Source organism: Bombina bombina, chromosome 3 (genome assembly GCF_027579735.1).
Source record: "Bombina bombina isolate aBomBom1 chromosome 3, aBomBom1.pri, whole genome shotgun sequence".
Taxonomy (NCBI): Eukaryota; Metazoa; Chordata; class Amphibia; order Anura; family Bombinatoridae; genus Bombina; species Bombina bombina.
Window position 1 is genome coordinate 480,061,700 of NC_069501.1, and position 23,151 is coordinate 480,084,850.

Sequence of the window (23,151 nt, forward strand, 5' to 3'; positions counted from 1 at the left end):
GGTGCGCAAATTGAACCGCTGATCTCAACTTACCTTCCAATACCCTAAACAGTATAAAGGCTATTAGCTGGATCCAAAAGGTGTTCTTTCAAGTTGGTGGTGGACTAATTATATGATACTCTCCATCTTATACAGCCCAGTACAGTTGACTCATGGTTACCTATCAGTTTATATTGTGTGACGTGTGCAGTTGTTTATAGACGATGTTTATTTTAATAGGGACTAATGCACACATTCAGACAGACAGACCTCTCCTATTATTATGATTGAAAACCATTATATATGTAACATATATCTGCATATACCCCTTATATGTTCCTATTTCTACAAAGTAACCTGGGAAAACCTAAATTAGCACTGTGTGTTTTGCTTTAAAGAGATTAGGGGAAGCAGTACGCCTGCTGGTTGACAGTGTAGTGAAAGGATGTTTTCTAGTTAAACTTTGCTAATATAATTTAGGTTTGGATGGTATTAATATGCAATGTAAACTTCAGCTATTCTTTTGGGTCTAAATTAGGTTGTTATAATTAAACCCTTGGCTTTTACATTTATTATAGGTTTGTTACCACGCTGCCAGCAGCTGAGGCAGTGTGAATCCTCAGTCAAGTCAAGGCTTATTTTCCTAAATGCTATAAAAGATAACCATATGAAAAACGGATTATATATCTGACAATTGACCCGCAACATATATACAAAACAATACCAGTCTATTTTATACACTAGCTGAGCACCATTTATACAGATACCACCTAATATATAAGTTGATATTATACCGCTTTCATTAACACCCAAATATCCATCTAATACCCTCACTGAGTGTTACATATAGTCTCAGGGACATAAAACTAGTCTCTAGACTAATAAAAAATAGCTACCTGAGTGCTTGCTACAAGAGGAGAATATAGCTACTGTTATTATTGATACCGTCACGAAACTGTCATAAGTTCAATGGGGTTACTCTCTCTAAATATCACAGGTAATGAACCATATTATAGCATTCTATAGAAGATCTCATTATATAATTGTGAACATTAGCCTAAAAACTCTCCGACCTGCCGAGTGATATCTTACATCATTTAGCTGCTTAACATGTTAGATCCTTGCAGCAAAATCACGAGTTGATAGCTATACAGGTTAGATTTAAAAGGTAAACTAGGAGGTTCTGACTTATCTAGTGGCTGTACTTATTCAGTGTTGGCTTAGGAGATGATTTTGGACGTCAGAGCTGAAATGAGTATTTAATACATTTATAATTCAATCCAATAAGGTATATGCCCCCTACTAGTACTTTATAGTCCAGTTGCTAATATATAGTTATGTCAGCTCCCATAGTGTATGACCATCAACTATATTTCCCCCCACATTGCTTACTGGATAAGCTTAGGAAAATGCATCCTACGAAAATCCTATTTTACTCTTTTCCCTGTCCCCCTTCAATTCCCCCTAACTCAATGTTAAAGTTAGAAAGGTCCACAAGAGATCCTTAACCACTACTCAGGGATAACGTTCTATAAGTTCTTTAGTTATAGTTGAAGGGGATATATGACCATACTTATAACTTGAAAATTAAAAATCTGAGATGCAGCGATACTGGTTTATCTTTTTGCACAGACCTGTATATAATGTGACATCCCTTCCCTCTAATATATTCCATTATTCTAGTACAACTCTGATAGGTTATCCTATTTTGCAATTGTTTTGCTGTACCATGATGTCTGTACATTTGCTGTATGATAAGCTTGAGAAATGTCACAAATTGATTGATTGTTTGTACCATCTCAATAAAAAAAATCTAAAAAAAAAATAATTAGGCGGAGATATGGGTTTAATTACCAGCCTTATCCTGACTAGAGCTTAAACAAAACAAAAGTCTGAATGTCAGGAAATTTAGAAATCATTTTATGATATAAAATCGAAAGAGCTGAAATGTGATCTTTCAGAAAGAACTTGCAGAAAAGCCCTTATCCAAACCATCTTCTAAGAATTGTAAAATTCTTGGATTCTAAAAGAATGCAAGCAAAAAACATGTTTATCACACCAGGAAAGGAAGACTTTCCAGATTTTGCGTAAATCTTTCTTGTTACAGGCTTCCGTGCCTGAATTAAAGTCTCAACTATGGCATAAAAAAACCATCTGTTTTAAGATTAAGCATTCAAGTATGGAGCTACTGAAATAACTTAGCTCTTATCACCAACAAAAGAGTTCCCAGAATCTTTGTAAAAATTCTGGGAGCTGTAGCTAGTCCAAAAGGAAGAGCCACAAACTGAAAGTGTTTGTCCAGAAAGGCAAATCTGATGATCTGGTGGTGGCCTTTGTGGATAGGAATATGAAAGTAAGCATTCTTCTAATCTACTGTGGACATAAATTGACCCAGTGGACTATGGGTAACATGGTATGAATAGTTTCCATTTTAAAAGTAGGAACTCTGAGAAACTTGTTTAAAGTTTTGAGATCCAGAATAGGCCTGACAGTTACCTCTTTCTTAGGAACAATGAAACAACTGGAATAAAATCCTTGACCCCTTTCCAAATTTGGAACTAGAACTATCACACCCATAAGTTCCAGATCAGAGACTGATTGAAAGCAACCACTTGTGTTTACAGGGTCTTTTGGCCCATGAGACAGAAGAAACATTCCCAGAAGCCTATTCTGTAAACCTGGGAAATAATGTTTATAACCTAAGGATCCTGGACAGGCTGTGACCGAGACCTTTGAAAAAGTCTTAACCTGTGCCATACCACAAGTGGATCTGGATCAGGGGTCTACCTTGATGCTGATTTAGAGAAGGATGAAGGCTTCTTACTATGTTTGGTATTTGTTCAATTAGCATTGGGCTTCTAGGAAGATCTGGAAGCTTTTGTGAGGAGAATGATTTTTGATTCCTAGTTTAGCAAAAGGAACCAAATGGCTATTTGGTCTATTTTTTGTCCTGAGGAAGAAAAGCTCCTTTTTTTCCAGTTATAGTAGAAATAATGCAATCCAGACCAGCACAAATAAAGATTTTCCATGGAAAGGAAGATATAAGTTCACACCTTGGAGGCCGTGTCTGCTGACCGCAATTTCAGCCACAGAGCTGTTCTGGTCATTTTTAGCATAAACTTGATTTATAATATATAATAGCGTCACAAATAAAATAATTTACTGTTTTAGAAGCTGCAAACGATTTTGAAGAAACATCTGAAATTAGATTTCACAGAGTATCACACCAAAGTGAAGAAGCAGCAACTACACATGTAATGCCAATAGCCGGTATAAACAAAATAATTTGCTTGTTGGACAGTCTTTCGATGGAAGGACTCCAATTTACAATCCATATGTTCCCTGAAAGATATACTATCCTCTAAGGGAATAGTAGTTATCTTAGCTAAAGTGGAAATTGCCCCATCTACCTTTGGAATAGATCCCCAAAGCTCTACATTAGAAGCTGGTAAAAAAAGAACAAAAATAATAATCTTAGAAGATGGAGTAAAAGGAAATCCTGGTTTTGCCCAGTTCCTTGGAAATAATTTTAAAAAATGGCCTTGTGAACATGTAAAACAGCAAAAGGTTCAAACATCAAATCAATTTGTATGATAGATTTTTCCTCAATTGGTTTAGGGTCTTGGACACCTAAGGAGCTTAAACCTCTCTTAACAATGAATGAACATAATCTTAATCATGACTAGAATCTGTGTCTTGATCAGTAATAGACTCCTGATCATCTGAAATTATCTCATCATCAGAAGATACATCTAAGGTGTCTGAGTAAGATTCTTTAAGGGCATCCTTAGCTGGTCTGATCCTTTGTGTATCAGAATGAAAAGATAAATCAAATGTAGGGCAAAATCTGCAGAACTCCGTTCTACAGTACACAAAGAGAGAGGATATATTCCCTTAGAGGGAACAAAGTAGTATTAGTTTGAATAGAATGCTTCATAAGATCCATACAGGAATTGAAAAGTTTAGCTGGAGGAATAATGTGAATAAGCTTGCAAAATATACACTTTGTTTTGGGATCTACCTGTAAAGTTCCAGAATGCTCTATTTTGTAATAAAAACATAAAACAAACCACCGAAATAATGACTTTACTTTGAAAATATATTGTAAACACAGCGTAAACAGTAATGTGTTTAAAGAATGCAGCAGGATAAATTGCAAGATTAAGTGGAGAGAATTAGAAAATGCTTATGCAGATCCTCATATATATTTGTGTTTGTAAATATATATATACATATATATGTGTATGTATATACATATATATATATACACATTCATATATGTGTGTGTATATATATATATATATATATATACATACATACATATACAGTTGCAAGAAAAAGTATGTGAACCCTTTGGAATGATATGGATTTCTGCACAAATTGGTCATAAAATGTGATCTGATCATCATCTAAGTAACAACAATAGACAATCACAGTCTGCTTAAACTAATAACACACAAAGAATGAAATGTTGCCATGTTTTTATTGAACACACCATGTAAACATTCACAGTGCAGGTGGAAAAAGTATGTGAACCCTTGGATTTAATAACTGGTTGAACCTCCTTTGGCAGCAATAACTTCAACCAAACGTTTCCTGTAGTTGCAGATCAGACGTGCACAACGGTCAGGAGTAATTCTTGACCATTCCTCTTTACAGAAATGTTTCAGTTCAGCAATATTCTTGGGATGTCTGGTGTGAATCGCTTTCTTGAGGTCATGCCACAGCATCTCAATCGGGTTGAGGTCAGGACTATGCTTTGGGTCATTGTCCTGTTGCAACACCCATCTTCTGTTTAGCTTCAGCTGGTAGACAGATGGCCTTAAGTTCTCCTGCAAAATGTCTTGATAAACTTGGGAATTAATTTTTCCTTCGATGATAGCAATCCGTCCAGGCCCTGACGCAGCAAAGCAGCCCCAAACCATGATGCCCCCACCACCATACTTCACAGTGGGGATGAGGTTTTGATGTTGGTGTGCTGTGCCTCTTTTTCGCCACACATAGTGTTGTGTGTTTCTTCCAAACAACTCAACTTTGGTTTCATCTGTCCACAGAACATTTTGCCAGTACTGCTGTGGAACATCCAGGTGCTCTTGTGCAAACTGTAAACGTGCAGCAATGTTTTGTTTGGACAGCAGTGGCTTCCTCTGTGGTATCCACCCATGAAATCCATTCTTGTTTAGTGTTTTACGTATTGTAGATTCGCTAACAGGGATGTTTTGCCAGTGACTTTTGTAAGTCTTTAGCTGACACTCTAGGATTCTTCTTCACCTCATTGAGCAGTCTGCGCTGTGCTCTTGCAGTCATCTTTACAGGACGGCCACTTCTAGAGAGAGTAGCAGCAGTGCTGAACTTTCTCCATTTATAGACAATTTGTCTTACCGTGGACTGATGAACAGCAAGGCTTTTAGAGATACTTTTATAACCCTTTCCAGCTTTATGCAAGTCAACAATTCTTAATCGTAGGTCTTCTGAGAGCTCTTTTGTGCAAGGCATCATTCACATCAGGCAATGCTTCTTGTGAAAAGCAAACCCAGAACTGGTGTGTGTTTTTTATAGGGCAGGGCAGCTGTAACCAACACCTCCAATCTCATCTCATTGATTGGACTCCAGTTGGCTGACATCTCACTCCAATTAGCTCTTGGAGATGTCATTAGTCTAGGGGTTCACATACTTTTTCCACCTGCACTGTGAATGTTTACATGGTGTGTTCAATAAAAACATGGCAACATTTCATTCTTTGTGTGTTATTAGTTTAAGCAGACTGTGATTGTCTATTGTTGTGACTTAGATGATGATCAGATCACATTTTATGACCAATTTGTGCAGAAATCCATATCATTCCAAAGGGTTCACATACTTTTTTCTTGCAACTGTATGTATGTATGTGTATATATATATATATATATATATATATATATATATAGAGTATATACAGTACATACATATATGTATGTGTGTATATATATATATATATATATAAATGTATGTGTGTGTGTGTTGTGACAGAAAGCAAGGCCTTGTTATAAATGGAAAATATGTAAGACCAAGTATTATTATACAGTTCTCCTTGCAGTTAACCCTTTCCTGCCGGGATTAAATGTCTAAATCGGAACAACTGTTCCGATGTAGACAAATTTAAATCACGCGATCGTGCACATGATCGCAAGATTTCAATTATTGGATCGGGTCTGCGGGGCGTCCCTATAACCCTGGGAACACCCTCAAGACCGTGATCAAATCCAGGAAGCGCAGTAGGCTTCAGGACAGCTGTTGGCTATGACGTTCTATTCTGTCATAACGGCTCTAAAGCCCAGTGTAATTATGACGGAATAGAACAGTAAACTGTGTTCTGGGTTCCTGGGGTTGGGATAATTGGGAGAAGGGTGGACCATTATCCAAGACAGCTGTGAAGCTGTCTAGTCCAAGCTTTTGATTAAGCAGCTAATCACAGGTGTGGTTAATTAGAAGCTGTGAGAGTTTAAATAGGAGCCTGACTGATACCTATGAGAGAGTTACCCAGGTAGAAGAGTTGGTGTGTGTGTAAAAAGACCTTTGTTTCTGTGAACTACTAAAAAGGACATTATTCTTGCAAAGCACTGTGAAATGCTGTGAAGTGCTGGGACATAATTGTAAGTACTGCTACTTACTAAAAATACTTTACATTCCTCCAGAGGATTACCCTGTTTTTTTTTTTTAAAACTGAACTGCCTGTTTGTTGTTGCTGTGAAAAATAAAAGCCTTTTAAACTAAAGTGGACTGTCCTGTGCTGCATTTGTGCCCTAGAAGACTGTGGTTAAAAGTGTTCCTGTTACAGTATATATATATATATATATATATATATATATAAAGTTCATAGGTATATGCACTCTCACCAACAATTCACCTGCCAGGGTGCTCTCAAGGGGTATTTAATAGAGCGTAGAACAAAGCACTCTCTAGACTTTAGACATCAAGAGTGAAAAAACTTTTAATGTGACGTTTCGGGACTTCAAACGTCCCTTCCTCTGACAAACAAACGATACAAATAAACAGGCTTATAAAGGCCTACATAACCCTCCCCCAAGTGAAGCTCCAATCATTGGAGATCGTGTGCAAAATTCATAGACAAAACCAAATAATGTTTAGGTGAACTCTCATTCATATACAATGTAAATGACCCTATAATAAACGTGTCAGTAATAAAAATAATATGCAAAAACTTATAATTTATAATGGATCATAGTTGATAAGTGTAAGTAAATGAAAATTATAGTGAATATGCGGTTAAAAATTGATCATGCCCAATGTACATAATCCCAAATCACAATACACCCCTAAGCAAAATATGGAATGTCCCAAATCCGACAATCTCCCACGTCACGCTAAACACCGCCCAACACCTCTAATTGGTTAGAGTGATGTGTTCCTAAGGGCAACGTCACAGCTACCACTAACGTCAATTCATTGTGAATTGGTGTGTATCACATCAAAACCCAGCACAGAGTAGTCAACCTAGCCCCTTTTACTACCTTATACTATCGGAATGAAATCCACTGGCCATCCTTATCACTGATGCCAATTTCTATGTATCACAGACAAAAGACGGCACTTAGACACGCCCCCTCAGATCACAAAGGCTAAGTGTACACATTACCTGGGCAACACGGATCAACAAAAGACCCACACATCCCATTCCAAAACAGCTGTTGCCAATTAGAATATTGCAGATAGATGACGGCACTCGCACACGCCCCCTCAGGTCACACCTCCTCTTCAATAGGCTGAAAATTCATGTTACCTAGGCAACATATATCAACAAACACCGGTACAACCCATCCTGGAGCGATGGCTCTCAACAATAAACATAAGCTCCAAAGCACATTAAAAAAACATAAAAAAGGCTCAGATAACTGCGAACTAGTCGCTAACAGTGAGATCGTTAGGGCCACACCTACCAACTGGTTATAAGTCCCTTCATTTGTATTGCAACCGCAACCTAAGCTTGCCATGAGACAACTATAAATTTATGTGGAAATAAAAAATGATCACTACCTAAGGACTCTATGTAAGCATAATACATGATATGCACCAACCCCCTGGTGTGTATCATACTCCATAATCGACACTCCTCCTTGTATTATCATAGTAGTTGATATATGTATAATCAGCCAATAACACACTTACCTAAAAATTATACAAATTACAAAAACTGAAAGCTAAGGCTCACAGTCAAAATACATATACCCTAAGTGAATAAACACTACAATCAAACATATAAATAAAATGTAAAGAATAAACAAGGGACATATCTATTCACTGACTTCTATCAGACCAGTGCCCAATTTTATTTTATTTTTTGTACCGGTGTTTGTTGATATATGTTGCCTAGGTAACATGAATTTTCAGCCTATTGAAGAGGAGGTGTGACCTGAGGGGGCGTGTGCGAGTGCCGTCATCTATCTGCAATATTCTAATTGGCAACAGCTGTTTTGGAATGGGATGTGTGGGTGTTTTGTTGATCTGTGTTGCCCAGGTAATGTGTACACTTAGCCTTTGTGATCTGAGGGGGCGTGTCTAAGTGCCGTCTTTTGTCTGTGATACATAGAAATTGGCATCAGTGATAAGGATGGCCAGTGCATTTCATTCCGATAGTATAAGGTAGTAAAAGGGGCTAGGTTGACTACTCTGTGCTGGGTTTTGATGTGATACACACCAATTCACAATGAATTGACGTTAGTGGTAGCTGTGACGTTGCCCTTAGGAACACATCACTAATACCATAATGTTGAACAATCTTTGTTTTCAGGTAATTTGAGAGTTGTTTTGAGGCCCCCATGTTGCCACTCTTCAGAGGAGAGTCAAAGAGAGCAACAACTTGCAATTGGCCACCTTAAATAACTTTTCTCATGATTGAATGCACCTGTCTATGAAGTTCAAGGCTTAATGGGCTCACCAAACCAATTGTGTGTTCCAATTAATCAGTGCTAGGTAGTTACAGGTATTCAAATCAACAAAATGACAAGGGTGCTAAAATTTATGCACCTGTCTAATTTCGTTTGGATGCATATTGCACATTTTCTGTTAATCCAATAAACCTTATTTCACTACTGAAACATTACTGTCCTTCAGTTATTTGATAGATCAAAATGAAATTTCCGATCCAAACACCCAATTGTTTATAAATGAAAATCATGGAAATTGTCAGGGGTGCCTAAACTTTTGTATACAAAAAAAAATATATATATATATATATATATATTTATATATAGACCCTGTGGAGGCCAGCCCATGACTGTCAGCTGTTTTTCTATCCAAATATGATTTCACTGCGTTAGCGAGTGTGCTTGGGATCGTTATCATGCTGAAAAATAAAACTATACCCAATCAGGTGCTTTCCAGAAGGAATGGCATGATGAATAATAACCTAACTATTCTTTTCAGCATTCATAATCCCATCAATTCGAACAATATCGCCAACACCACTAGCGGAAATGCAGCCCCAAACCAGGGCAGACCCTGCTCCATGTTTCACTGAAGCCAGCAAGCACTAATTCTTGCATCTTTCTCCAACTCTTCTCACATTTTGTCGACGATTGGACCCAACAATTTCAAACTTGGATTCATCCCTCCATAATATTATTTTTCACTGATCTTCATTCCAATCTTTACGAGTTTTAGCATATCTGTTCCCTTTCTGAAAAAGTGGTTTCTTGGCTGCTACCCTTCCACAAAGACCATTCCTGATCAAGCTTCTTCGCACTGTATAAGGGTAAACTTGGCATCCTGATGAAGCTGCCAGATGCTGAGCCAGACTTCTTCTGGTCTCTCAAAAAAGAAACTCTGAGAAACTACTCATCAGATTTTGAAAGTTTTCTTGGCCTTCCAGACCTTTTTTTCCTTGACCTCTCCTGATTCTTCAAATTTCTTTATAACAGCTTGAATACCACATCTTGAGTATCCAGTTTGTTTGCTGATTTCCCTATGACAGTGCTGATGCAAAAATCTGTCAAAATTCTGTGATCATTGGCATTTTGAATGGAATGATGTGATTGAAAGTTGGTCTTATTAGCAACTTATTATACACACACACACATACATACACTGTAACTGTATATATAGGCCACTTAAGCCTATAGAAGCAGTGTTTTCAGATTTTTTTCTGTTTTTCAATACTGCATACAAATACCCTGTATTTTCTGGTTGTATTCTAATGAAGAGACTAAGAAATAAATATATATGGTCATTACACCATTGCTAAAAACACCAATCTAATGGTGACCTAAGACTTTTGCACAGTACTGTATATATGTGTGTGTATATGAAAAAAAAAATATATATATATATATATATATGTGTGTGTGTGAGAGAGAGATAATACTGTTTATGGAAATTATCTTACCTCCTCCATGTAACTCAAAAAGTGCTGGGAATAGCGCATGCAAAAAATAACTAACCTGTCCACTGCCAAACCACTGCTCAAAGGTTAAGCAAAAGTAATGTAAAAGGACAAGCATGCTAACTGAATTTGGAAGAGCATATTAGTTGCCCGGTCAGAGTAAAAAGAACTGTGCATACTGAGCCAGCATGCACTAACATTCTCACTTTCACGTGGAAAACAAATAATCTGACACTGTAATATTTCCTTTTTTTTTTTTTTTTTTAGCAAATGATGCTACCATAAACCTGCCATTTTAGAAATGTGATGGTCTAAAACCAGCTAAACCTAAATATTTGTGCGTTTATAATTGTCATGTTTTTTTTAAATTATATTTAATATTGGAAAATTGGATCCTCTGTTCTGCATAAAGAACAAATATTCTGATGTTTTGCCATGTACTACATTTGTGGTGTGTGTCATGTTAATTCCTTTAACAATGATGATTTGTTATTACCATAAGTAGGGTTGCACAGATACCATTTTTTTATGACTGAGTACAAGTACCGATACTTGTTTTCAAATACTCGCCGATACCAATTACGATACTTTTTTTTTTTTAATGTCATGTGACAGTTTACCAAACACAATACAGACTAATTATTTAAGATTCCTTCTTTATAATTATAAAGGGCTGTAATTCAAAAAACATTATGAAATAATAAAACAGTTTTATTTGTCACAAAGTTCACTGAACATGTTTATAAATAAAAAATATTACAATAAAATATTAAATTTAAAGGGGTGATGCAATTTGGTTGTAGGGCTGTTATATAACATCAATCTGACATTTGTATGGAGGTTCGGCTCTAAGTTGAACAGTCTTTCACTTTCCACACTACTGCATGGTGCAGAAAGATATTTGTGAGCCATTTTAGCCAGAGCTGGAAATCTGTTTATTAACTGACCAGTACTTCAGGGGTTTGTCTGAACGAGGTACAGTGATCTCTCCTACAATAATACAAATAACAGCATTTTGTATTGGCAGAACAGTAGTAAACAATTTTTAGTTTAGTCTCCACTCCAGTTTAAAATGAACTGGAGCTTTGCAGTTTGCAGTTTGAAAAAACACCACAAGATATCATATGGGTAGGAAGTGGAGGTATCGGTTAAAGTATCGGTGCATTTGCACGAGTACAAGTACTCATGCAAATACTTGGTATCGGTGCAACCCTAACCATAAGTATGTTTTCTATGCGTATATTGGATCTAGTCTATAAATAAAGTTAAAAAAAAACAAAAAACTGTGCACTGCCAAACCACTGCTCAAAGGTTAAGCAAAATTAATATAAAAGGAAAAGCATGTTAACTGCAGTTGGAAGAGTGTCTCAATTGCCCGGTCGGAGTTAAAAGATCTGCGCATACTGAGCCAGCATGCACTACCAATAGCATGCTTCAATAGTGCTAGTGTAAAAATTAAAAGATAAAAAGATAATGTATAAAGAAAGCCTACAAAAAAGCCCCTGAATAAAGTTCTTATAGGTATGCTACACAGTATGATATAAATGTCTAGCTAATGTAGGTGATAATATGTCTGTTAATTAAATATGTCTCCTGGCTATGATGTTTATTAGAGTGTACTTACTGATAGCCTGTGGACGCATAAGTGTTGTAACTTACTTTGAACCTACTCTACAGTGCTTACCAGCTGCAAAAAAAGACTACTTCTTCAAGAGAGCCCATCCAGTACTGTGTAAACATCAGCAGAGGACCTGTCATTGGAGTACAACAACCCAACAGGACGAGCCTAAGGGACTAGTCCCTGTGACACCTGTGGCTGGCATGTCACTATCTCCCATAGGATGTAATTTTGTCACTACCAAGTACTCCATTCTTCCCTCTGTCCTTATAGTAACTCTCTGAGGGGGGAAATGGGTATCAAAATGGTCTGAGAACCCCTTTCAACAAAGAATCTGGAACACAACAATTCTTCACCTTCTCTTGTGGAGGCAAAGATAAGACTGAGATACCAGAGAGGTGTGGTAATATGTCTGTTAATTAAATATGTCTCCTGGCTATGATGTTTATTAGAGTGTCCTTATAGTAACTCTCTGAGGGGGGAAATGGGTCTCAAAACGGTTTGAGAACTCATTTAAACAAAGAATCTGGAACACAACAATTCTTCACCTTCTCCTGTGGAGGCAAAGATAAGACAGAGATACCAGAGAGGTGTGAGGGATTAAAAGCTCTTGGAAAGTTGGTTATTTTTGCCTCCTCCTAGTGGCCAGAAGTTGAATCCCAGGAGTAGTAGCTTGTGGACTCTCACCACCTTATGAAAGAAAAATAGGGATTTAAACAACATTCTTCTATTAAGATGACTTGATTGATTCAAATAAAACAAGAAATATCAGAATAAACATTTTCTTTCAATTTTAATATTTCATTTAGCAACAAGATTATCTGGCTGTTGGTTTACAGGAACATTCTGTAGATCCTTCTTACACCACCGGACTATGTTCAAGTTCTTTGGCTGCATAAGGAGTGCAAAAGAATTCCTGCAAAAGACACAAATTAAATAACAACAGTGACATCTGTTTGCAAAATCTATGGTGCAATATTACAGTCTCATAATAATTTGTGCTTAGTGGGGAAACAGACACAACCTCTTTCATGTTATAAGTTGCTCCACGATAATCACTAAAGGTGTCCATAATAGCTTGATGGTAACAAGTAAAACCAAAGAACAATTTAATTGTATTACTTGTCCACCATAAGTCATGGAAAACCTCAGGCATAAACAAATATAATCTCAATTGATCTAAAACTGAAATACTATAACATTACTGTGTGTGTGTATCTAGGTGTCTAACACAAAATAAAGTCTGCTCAAGAGTTATACGTCAATGCTCCTGAGCAGGACACTTATGTGCAATACGGCTCTTGAGTTTAAGAGGCAACAATTAGTGCGATAATAAAATGCTCTAGAACATGAGCATCTAAAGATTTTTTCCACAGGGAGAAAAAAAAAAAATAATAATAAATAAAACAATATGCCCCAAGCAAGAGAAAATAAGTGACAATTTTGAGAGAGTTACTTGTTGTACTCCCATTTTAAATATGGAAGCTCATTGGTGCCTATAAAGTGAATCAGGTCGGTGTTTATGCTTGAATTTAAAAAGTTCCCCCCATACACTCATGTTCTAGTAGCAACACATGCAGGAATTTCTACTGGAAAGCTTCCTTTAGGCAAGGTTCAAACGCTAAGTCTGTGATATATCCACATGGTACGAAATGAATTCCATAAATATTCTTTTCACAGGCCAGAGACAGAAAGTTCTGCCATCACTTTTTGTGTACTTCGTGAATACATTGCAGGCAAGACTTATTGCATTTATTCTAAATATACCTTCATGCAAACTAATACAACCCACAGAAACTAGATCTGCTTGGCCTGTAACTGGCTTTTACATGGCCTATTTCGGATTGGTCTGTTTGAAAGAGGAAAGGTATATTATTCAAAATACTTATAAAGTTTGAAGCAGTATATATTTGATTTTTTTTTTATTTGTTAGATAATTATAACATCATCATCTTATATAGCACTTTCTCCTGATTGGACTCAAAGTGCTTTATACATGGTACATTTACATGAGAGTGTCCATGGAAGGGGCTTCTTGCACATGTTTTGGGGAGAGTGTTCTATGGATATGTCGCAACATGGCTAAAAGCTCGTACTGTATACCATATTTTTGGTGAAATCCTGACACATTTATCTTAGTAACACTGTACCAACTAAAGACAATGCAGTAGATTCTAGGAGACTCTAATAAAGGGCATTGCAAAGCCCAGACACTATGTCACCAGAGCATGGAAGATCTTCTGCAGAAATCAGGTGCGTGATCCTGGCTATATTCTTAATTGAAAGAATGAGTTTTGGACTAAGGCTGATATATGATGTTTAAGGGAAAGTTCATTTTCAAGCACAACGCCAAGATTTCTTGCTAGTTCTTAGTTTTGATCCTCCTCATTCTAGACCAATTTGTTGATCATGTTGCAGGTTGTCATCATGCAACCTCTTCCCATCACATGTTCTTCAGTATGGTCGGGATTTAGTTTCAACTAACTAGCATTCATGTATCCATCCCAGGAGATCAGAAAGACATTTAGTTTGGCTTGAAAAAGATATTATATTTCCACGTCATTTGCATAACAATGATCACTTAGGTTACTTTGTGATATATCCCACTGGAAGGATATACAATGCAAATAACATGGGATATAAGATGGAGTCCTGTGAGACTGAACACCAAAGAATGAGATGCAGAGAAGCATACTGTGGATTACACTCTCTGGGTTCTGTCAGATACAAATTATTCAAATCAGGACTTTACCACCCAGTACACAGACATCCTCCAAGCCGTTTAATAAAATGGCATTATCCACTGTGCCAAATGCAGCAGGGTCAAGATAATTATTGAGCACTTAACCCTATCTTTTGCTACCAAGACATCAATTAATACCCATACCAGTGCCACTTCAGTACTATGACTTGTCCTGAAACCTGACTGGAATGCATCATAAATGTTGTTTGATGACAACCATGGTTCTAGTTAAGTTGCCACAACTTTCTTAATAACTTTTCCTAGGAAAGGAAGGTTTGAAGTAAACCTGTGAATCGCAATGAAGTCTGAATCTTTTAGGAGAGAATAGAGAACTGTTTTGGTTATGTTGGAAGAGTCTCTGTCTGCAGAGAGCACTGAGTGGTTTTGGTAAAGACTGGTACAAATCGGTCCGTGAACCCTCCAGATTACAGGTTGTGGCACACATCTTCTCCAATATGGAATCTTACTTTTAGCTCATATCTAGGAGTCAAATGGATATAACGAGCAACGTGATGGCTCCACTGAGAGTATTTTGATTAATTTGAAATGCTCTTTATACTAGATTAACATTTCACAAAAGATAGCTGCCATGATCCTTTGTAGATGTCTGCACCAACAAATCCCTTCTCTACGTTCTTAATTTGCTTACAACTTCCAGTCCTTCCCTGTTGCCTGTCGCACACTTTGTGAATCAACATTTTTAACATCAGCTTTGTTTTACCTAACCATTATAGCCTATAAACACACATTATTTAAGGCTCCAAGACCTTTTGCCATTCTCTGTTCTCTCACTGCCATATTTTTTTACTATTGTCTGTAATCCTATATAATAAAAGGCCAGGTATGTTTGTCAGATGCAGTCATGCGCAGTAGAGACTGCATGAGGACAAACGTACCTGGCCTTGAGCAGCAGAGGAGTGCGCACTGTGGAAGCTACCTGGCGGGGGCGTGGCCGGGCGTGCCGTGATGGGGTCCTGGTCAAACATGCAGTGAAGGGGGCGTGTCATGATGGGGGCACGACCGGTGGGTGTGACGAGTGGGGGCGTAGCTGGGCAGGAGCACGCGTGAAGAGGCGTGGGCGACGGGAGCAGCCGTGATAGCAGCAGCATGGTGAGAGAGAAAAACAGAGGGGAGAGCAAAACAGGGGGGAGGGAGAGAGAGCAAAAGAGAGGGGGGAAAGAGAGCAAAAGAGGGGAGGGGGGAGTAAAAGAGAGGGAGAGAGAGCAAAAGAGAGGAGGGAGAGAGCAAAAGAGGGGGGAGAGAGAGAGCAAAAGATGGGGGGAGAGAGAGCAAAAGAGGGGGTGAGAGAGAGAGCAAAAGAGGGGGGGTGTCAGGGTATTTTCCCTGTTTTGTTTGCCATGTGCTGCTGGCAGCCGTTTTACTCACCTCTCTTCCTGACTATGGTGCATTGTGGGGGATGCTACTCATTTCCTGCACTTCCTTTTATGGCCAGACTGGTGTGCATCATCCGTGTGAGAAAGGATGCAGTCTCAGAATTGTGATGTCATCACTTATTATTTAAAGGGCCTCTGTTCAGTATGCTTTGCCTTTGCGTTGTCTCAGACCTGTTTGTGAGAGTTTCTGTGTATTACCTGGCTGCCTGACTTCCTTCCTGGTTCCTGATCCCTGGCTTGTTCCTGATTCCGGCTCGTCTGACTATTCGTTTTGTCTCCTGACTCGGCTCGTCTGACTACCAGCTCTGGTTTTGACTCCTGGCTTCTTATTTGACTTGTGGACTTTTTATTATTTTTTGCCATTAATAAAGGTGTGATTATTTTTGCACTTCTCGTCTCAGTCTGATTCCTGGCACCCTGACATTGCGCAAAGGCCATGAATCCTGATGGTGCTAATTATCCACCTTTACCTGCCATCATTTCCAGGATGGATGTACAGGATCACCGCTTGGATCAATTTGCACTAGCCCTGCAAACCCTGCTGACTCACACTGCACATTTGGACCAAAGTGTCCCGCAAGTTATGGCTGCTCCCGTTTCCACTGCTGCACCTATGCCTACCAGGAGCATGTCCGGTTCTGCACCTCTACCTCAGCGATATGGAGGTGATCCTATTCAGTGAAGAGGGTTTTTGAACCAGGTGGGCATTTACTTTGAGATGTTATCTCAATACAACCACAGGTGCTGCCTAACTCTTCTATCATATACTTTGAGATGTTATCTCAGGCGTTTCCCTCAGACAGAGCTAAGGTGGGATATCTCATCTCGTTACTCTCTGACACAGCTCTTGCCTGGGCTAATCCCTTGTGGGAGACTAATAAACCTGTGATTTCAAATTACCCTGAATTTGTGGCCTCCTTCTGAAGGGTATTTGATGTTTTGGCTCGCTCCTCTTCTGCTGCTTAACGACTGATTAAAGACGAAGTTGCTGCCAGAGATTTACCAGAGGATCTCGAGGCATTGGTGTCTTTTTTTTATCCTAATTGAGATCAGACTCAGAGAGAGGACCTCTTTCAAGGAGCGCTTGCGGAAGCCTCGTTTTCCGTTGTCTCCTACGTGTTCGTTCCCACCCATGCCTCCCTCTCCTCCCATGCCTCCTGGTCCCGAGTCACCAGGTACTGCTGAGCCAATGCAGTTGGGATTCACGCTTCTCTCTGCGGCGGAGAGGGCCTTTAGGAGGAGGGAGGGGCTCTATTGTGGGTTACAGCGCCACCTTTTGAAGTCTTGTCCTACACGGCCGGGAAACTCTCGCATCTAAGGTCCTGTTAGGGGCAGATCTTGGGTGGTTTATCCTCGTCCCCGGAACCGCTTAAGGAGAAACCTGTGGTCACGGTTGTCCTTTCCTGGGTGGACTCCATAGTCACTCAGGCTCTTGTTGACTCCGGTGCTGCGGGCTATTTTATTGACAGTGCTTTTGTATCAAAGCACTCCATTCCTATTTTGCCTCGGTCCGTTCCGCTTGCTATTGAGGCCATTGATGGCAGGCCCCTTCAGCCCGCACTCGTTACTCACGAAACTGCTCCGTTGTCCATGGCTGTTGGGGCTCTTTATTTTGAAACCCTCCAGTTCGAGGTGATAAACTCTCCACATTTTCCGGTTGTTCTGGGTTATCCCTGGCTCTAAAAGCACAATCCCAGTCTCGACTGGCCCAGGTCCGAAATTTTGTCGTGGTCCCCGCAATGTATTTCAATTGTCTTCAGAAACCAGTTAAAGTCTTGTGCACTTCTTCGGTATCTCAATTGCCAGAGGAGTACAGAGAGTACAGAGAGTTCCGAGACGTTTTTGACAAAGTGCGTGCTGCCTCCTCCTCTTACGATTGTGCCATAGACCTGCAACCCGGAGCCATTCCCCCTCGGGACCGGGTGTACCCTCTGTCTGTTGCAGAGAATTGTGCTATGGAGGAGTATGTTGCCGATGCTCTGTTGCGGGGGATCATCCGCAAATCCTGCTCTCCTGCAGGGGCTGGCTTCTTCTTTGTGAAGAAAAAGGGTGGCGAGTTAAGACCATGTATCGATCATAGGGGTCTTAATCGTCTTACCATTAAGAATGCTTACCCTATTCCGCTCATTACGGAACTCTTTGACCGCCTCAAGGGAGCTACGGTCTTTACTAAACTTGATTTGAGAGGAGTGTACAATATCGTTAGGATTAAGGAGGGCCACGAATGGAAAACAGCATTTAACACCAGGAGCGGTCATTATGAGTATCTTGTAATGCCCTTTGGCCTATGTAATGCTCCTACTGTTTTTCAGGAATTTATTAATGATGTCCTACAAGATATGTTGCAACAGTGTGTTGTGGTGTACTTAGACAACATCCTCATACACTCACCCACACTTGAGGCTCATCGTTCTGATGTTACACGGGTTCTTCAGAGACTACGTGAGAAAGGCCTGCTTTGTAAACTCGAGAAATCTGAGTTCCATCAGACTCAAGTAACCTTCCTAGGTTATGTTATCTCCATTGCACGGTTCTTCATGGATCCTGACAAGTTATCTGCAGTGGCCTAGCCCAGTTGGTCTTCGGTCTATTCAACGTTTTTTGGGGTTCGCCAATTACTATAGAAAGTTTATTAAAAACTTTTCTTCCTTGGTCAAACCTATCACAGACATGACCCGTAAAGAGAATGATCCACTCCATTGGTGACCTACTGCCATTAAGGCTTTTGATAGTCTTAAGACTGTCTTTGCTGCCGCTCCAGTTCTGGCTCATCCTAACCCTGTCCTGCCTTTCGTTCTTGAGGTCGGTGCGTCTGAGACTGGAGTAGGGGTCCTCTTGTCTCAACGTCCTACGCCTGATGGTTCCTTGCATCCGTATGGTTTTTTTCTCTAAGAAATTGTCTCCAGCGGAGTGCAATTATGAAATTGGCGACAGGGAATTACTGGCCATAATTTTGGCACTCAAGGAATGGAGGCATCTTCTCGAGTATACTAGCGTGCCAGGGCTCATTCTTACTGACCACAAGAATTTAACTTATCTATCTGAAGCAAAACGTTTGTCGCCCCGACTGGCCAGATGGGCGCTATTTTTGTCTCTGTTTAATTATGTGGTCTCCTACCTGCCTGGTAGTAAGAATGTTAGGGCTGATGCCCTCTCTCGACAATTTTCGCCTCTGTCCAAGGAGGAGTCTGTACCTACTCCTGTTATACCTCCTGACCATATTTTGGCTACCATACGTAGTAATTTAACTTCTCCCTTGGGGGAGGAGATCCTGGCTGCACAAACCAATGCACCTCCTGAGAAACCTAGTGGTAAGTGTTTTGTTCCTGAGAATCCTCGAACTAAACTTTTGCACACTTACCACTATCCTAAAGTCGCAGGTCACCCAGGCAAGAACCAAATGATTTGGTCTGTCACTCGACAATTCTGGTGGCCAGGTCTTCATTCTGATGTTGCTGCGTATGTTGCCTCCTGCTCAGTTTGTGCACAGAATAAGACTCCTCGACGTCTTCCTGTGGGTCTTCTTCAACCTATTGCTAATGGTGAGCGTCCTTGGACACATCTTTCCATGAACTTCATTGTCGAGCTCCCTGTTTCCAATGGCAATACTGTTATCCTTATTGTTACGGTACCAACAGGATACCATGGGTTAATACCAGATGGAAGATGCCCTGAATGTGAGATCAACAACTCACAACCCAGCTAATTCCCCCCTCAAACATGAGACCAGGCTCCACATTGAAGGTTAAAACAGAATGCAATTTATTGAAGGCTATATGCCCAGTATTTATGCAGGTCTGACCCCTAGATGGGGGGTTGAAAGAATATTGTACATTAGATAGAGGGAAAACGCCCTTTGACATGCCACAATAGAATTACATTACTTAAGCAGATAAGCAAGTTAAACACAAGACACAATTGAGCCCCTCTTATCACTTAAACTTAATTACAGTTCACAATAGAGGCTGCCAGAAAACCTGTCTTTAGAAAATAGCTTCTCAAAGCTGAACAAAGTTAACTCTTTCAGTACTGACAGAAGGGTCTGTCACATAGCTCCCCCCTTGTGGAACACTCCGGCAGACCCGGCTTGACCCTTTGGCGGGTCAACCTGGGGATGACCAGACTAGGAGGTGGTAGGCATGTCAGTTTGCCGGGACAATCCATCTGTATTCCCGTTATGAGAGAATTCCTGCCTGTATAAATAAGGGTTCAACTTCTTCAGTGCCCAGACTAGGGCTAAACAGTCCTTCAAAATCTCATCAGCTTCTTTACGAGTTTTGTGTACCTGCTCTTTATAGGTATCCACAATCCCTTCATACTGACATAGGGTGCCCTTGAGTTGCTGCACCTCACTATGAGCCAGCGTCAGCTTCTCCTCCAGTGTCGCTAAGTTCGTCTTTAATGTTTCATGTTCCACTCTCAAGCTGGTGTTGTCTGCAGTCTGTCGGTGCAGCTTGTCTAGCAGAGATTCCCGTTCTAAACGTGCTTTTTCCTCTGCGCTCCTCTTCTCTCCCGCTAGCACTGTTACGTGATTGTTTAACGTGACCATTTTATTCTCTACTTGACTCTTCTCCTTCATCAGCGCATTGTAACAGGACTTCCACGTATCAATAGCGGATAGAGATTTACTGAGCTCAGCGTCCTGGGGCTTAGCAGCAGGTGGGTCAGTCTCTGTGACACGGATCTGGGCACGGGTAGTCACAGGGTTAACATCAGCGGGACCCATAGGAGCGTAGGCAGAAACAAGGGGGGCCAAGTTATTTCCAAGGAGAACATCAGTTGGTAAATCCTTCAAGACCCCCACATTCACAGGTCTAGCGCCCACTCCCCAATCCAAATGTACCCTGGCAACAGGTAGGCGGAACACAGCGCCCCCTGCTACCCTCACAGCCACAGTGTCTCCAGTGTGCTGTTTCTCAGACACCAAGTTCTTTTGAAGCAAGGTCATGGTAGCACCAGTATCCCGTAGACCACTGACCTCCTTCCCATTCACTTTAACCAGTTGCCGGTTATTCCGGTGGGCAGCTTGCACAAGGTCTGTCTCATGTAGGATGCCCCAGCATTCTTGCTCCTCTACGTAGCGGGCCGCAGGCTGAGGATTACGTGGGATTCCGCCGGCGGGTCTTCTCCAGGACTATGCTTGGTTCGCTGTGTTTAGGGGACACTCTGGTCTTTTGTGCCCTAGTTGCTTACATCCAAAGCACCGAATAGGTTGTGAGTAGCCCCGCGAATTGAACCGGGCTCTCTGAGGGTAGTTCGTGGCCGGAGGCCGTGTGGTATAGCGGTGCGCCGGGGTTTGGTAACTGGCAGCTGCTGGGGTGACTGGGGGTCTGTACTCCACTCTAGCAGGGGGCTTAGTGGTAGCAGTGTCCAGTTTGCGGGCATCTGTATACTCATCTGCCAGGTGAGCAGCTTCATGCAGGGTGGAGGGTTTATGGTCCTGAACCCACTCTCTAACTCCTGCTGATAACTTGTCAAAGCAATGTTCCAACAGGAATAGCACCTCTTCCCCAGACACGGCTTGGCACCCCGCTATCCAGTGAGCTGCTGTGCGGTGCACCTTACATGCCCACTCAACGTAGGAATCTCCAGCTAGCTTAACAGTGTCTCTGAACCGTCTCCTGTGTGCCTCCGGTGTAACCGCATACCTGGAGAGCAGAGCCTCTTTTACAGCATTATAATCCCCGACTTCCTCCTCTGGAATGGCACAAAAAGCCTCACTGGCCCGGCCGGATAATTTTCCGGATAATATCATGACCCAGTCCTCTGCGGGTACCTTGTGTAGTGCACATTGCCTCTCAAAATCCGCAAGGTACCCATCAATCTTCTGTTTCCAGGAAGTTTTTAAAAGCTGCAAAATTTACTTTTCTCTTTTCCACTGGGGTTGCTGTGACTTGGGCTGCTGCAGCGCCGCTTTGGCGAAGTAGGTTGGCCTCCACAGCTGCTATGACCCGGTCGATACTTTCCGCAGATGGGTTGGGACCATAATGTGCCAGTCTTATTTTGACAGCCCGGTCAAAGCTTGCTTCTTCGGGGGTTCTGTCTGATATGCTGGGCCCATTGGTTCCTTCGGTCCCTGGTACTCCGTCCATCTCGGTCAGTCTTGTAATAATCTCCCTCTTCCTGAGGTTACTGGCTTGTGTAGTTGCTCTTCTGGGCGATAAGGATCCTCCCGTCGCTTGCCACCAATTGTTACGGTACCAACAGGATACCAAGGGTTAATACCAGATGGAAGATGCCCTGAATGTGAGATCAACAACTCACAACCTAGCTAATTCCCCCCTCAAACATGAGACCAGGCTCCACATTGAAGGTTAAAACAGAATGCAATTTATTGAAGGCTATATGCCCAGTATTTATGCAGGTCTGACCCCTAGATGGGGGGTTGAAAGAATATTGTACATTAGATAGAGGGAAAACGCCCTTTGACATGCCACAATAGAATTACATTACTTAAGCAGATAAGCAAGTTAAACACAAGACACAATTGAGCCCCTCTTATCACTTAAACTTAATTACAGTTCGCAATAGAGGCTGCCAGAAAACCTGTCTTTAGAAAATAGCTTCTCAAAGCTGAACAAAGTTAACTCTTTCAGTACTGACAGAAGGGTCTGTCACACTTATGGTGGTTGACCTACCGCTCAGGAGCTTGCTTCAATTTTTGCCTGGGAGGTCTTCCGTTTACATGGGTTACCCAAGGAGATAGTGTTGGACCAGGGTAGCCAGTTTGTCTCCAGATTTTGGCGTTCTTTTTGTGCTCAAATGGGGATCCAGCTTTCCTTCTCCTCTGCATATCACCCTCAATCCAATGGGGCTGCGGAACGGTCTAATCAAGCTCTGGAACAGTTCCTCCGTTGCTATGTCTCAGATCACCACAATAATTGGTCTGAACTGTTACCTTGGGCAGAGTTTGCTCGTAATAGTGCTATTAATGCTTCCTCCAAGTTATCCCCGTTCATGGCGAATTATGGGTGTCAACCATCCTTGTTGCCCGATTCATTCATGTCTCAGGGTATTCCGGCTTTGGAGGAGCATCTCC

General features: G+C 40.9%; 1 protein-coding gene across 2 annotated transcripts in view; it reads right to left on the bottom strand.

Annotated features, from left to right (window-relative positions):
- Positions 1-12,751: 12,751 nt before the first annotated feature.
- Positions 12,752-23,151, bottom strand: part of MRM1 (mitochondrial rRNA methyltransferase 1) — a 32,076-nt gene continuing 21,676 nt past the window's right edge. For both annotated transcript variants that reach the window (XM_053706815.1, XM_053706816.1), the window contains exon 6: positions 12,752-12,891. In XM_053706815.1, the coding sequence (XP_053562790.1) occupies positions 12,854-12,891 (38 nt within the window). In that variant the 3' untranslated portion in view covers positions 12,752-12,853. The remainder of the gene's footprint in view (positions 12,892-23,151) is intronic.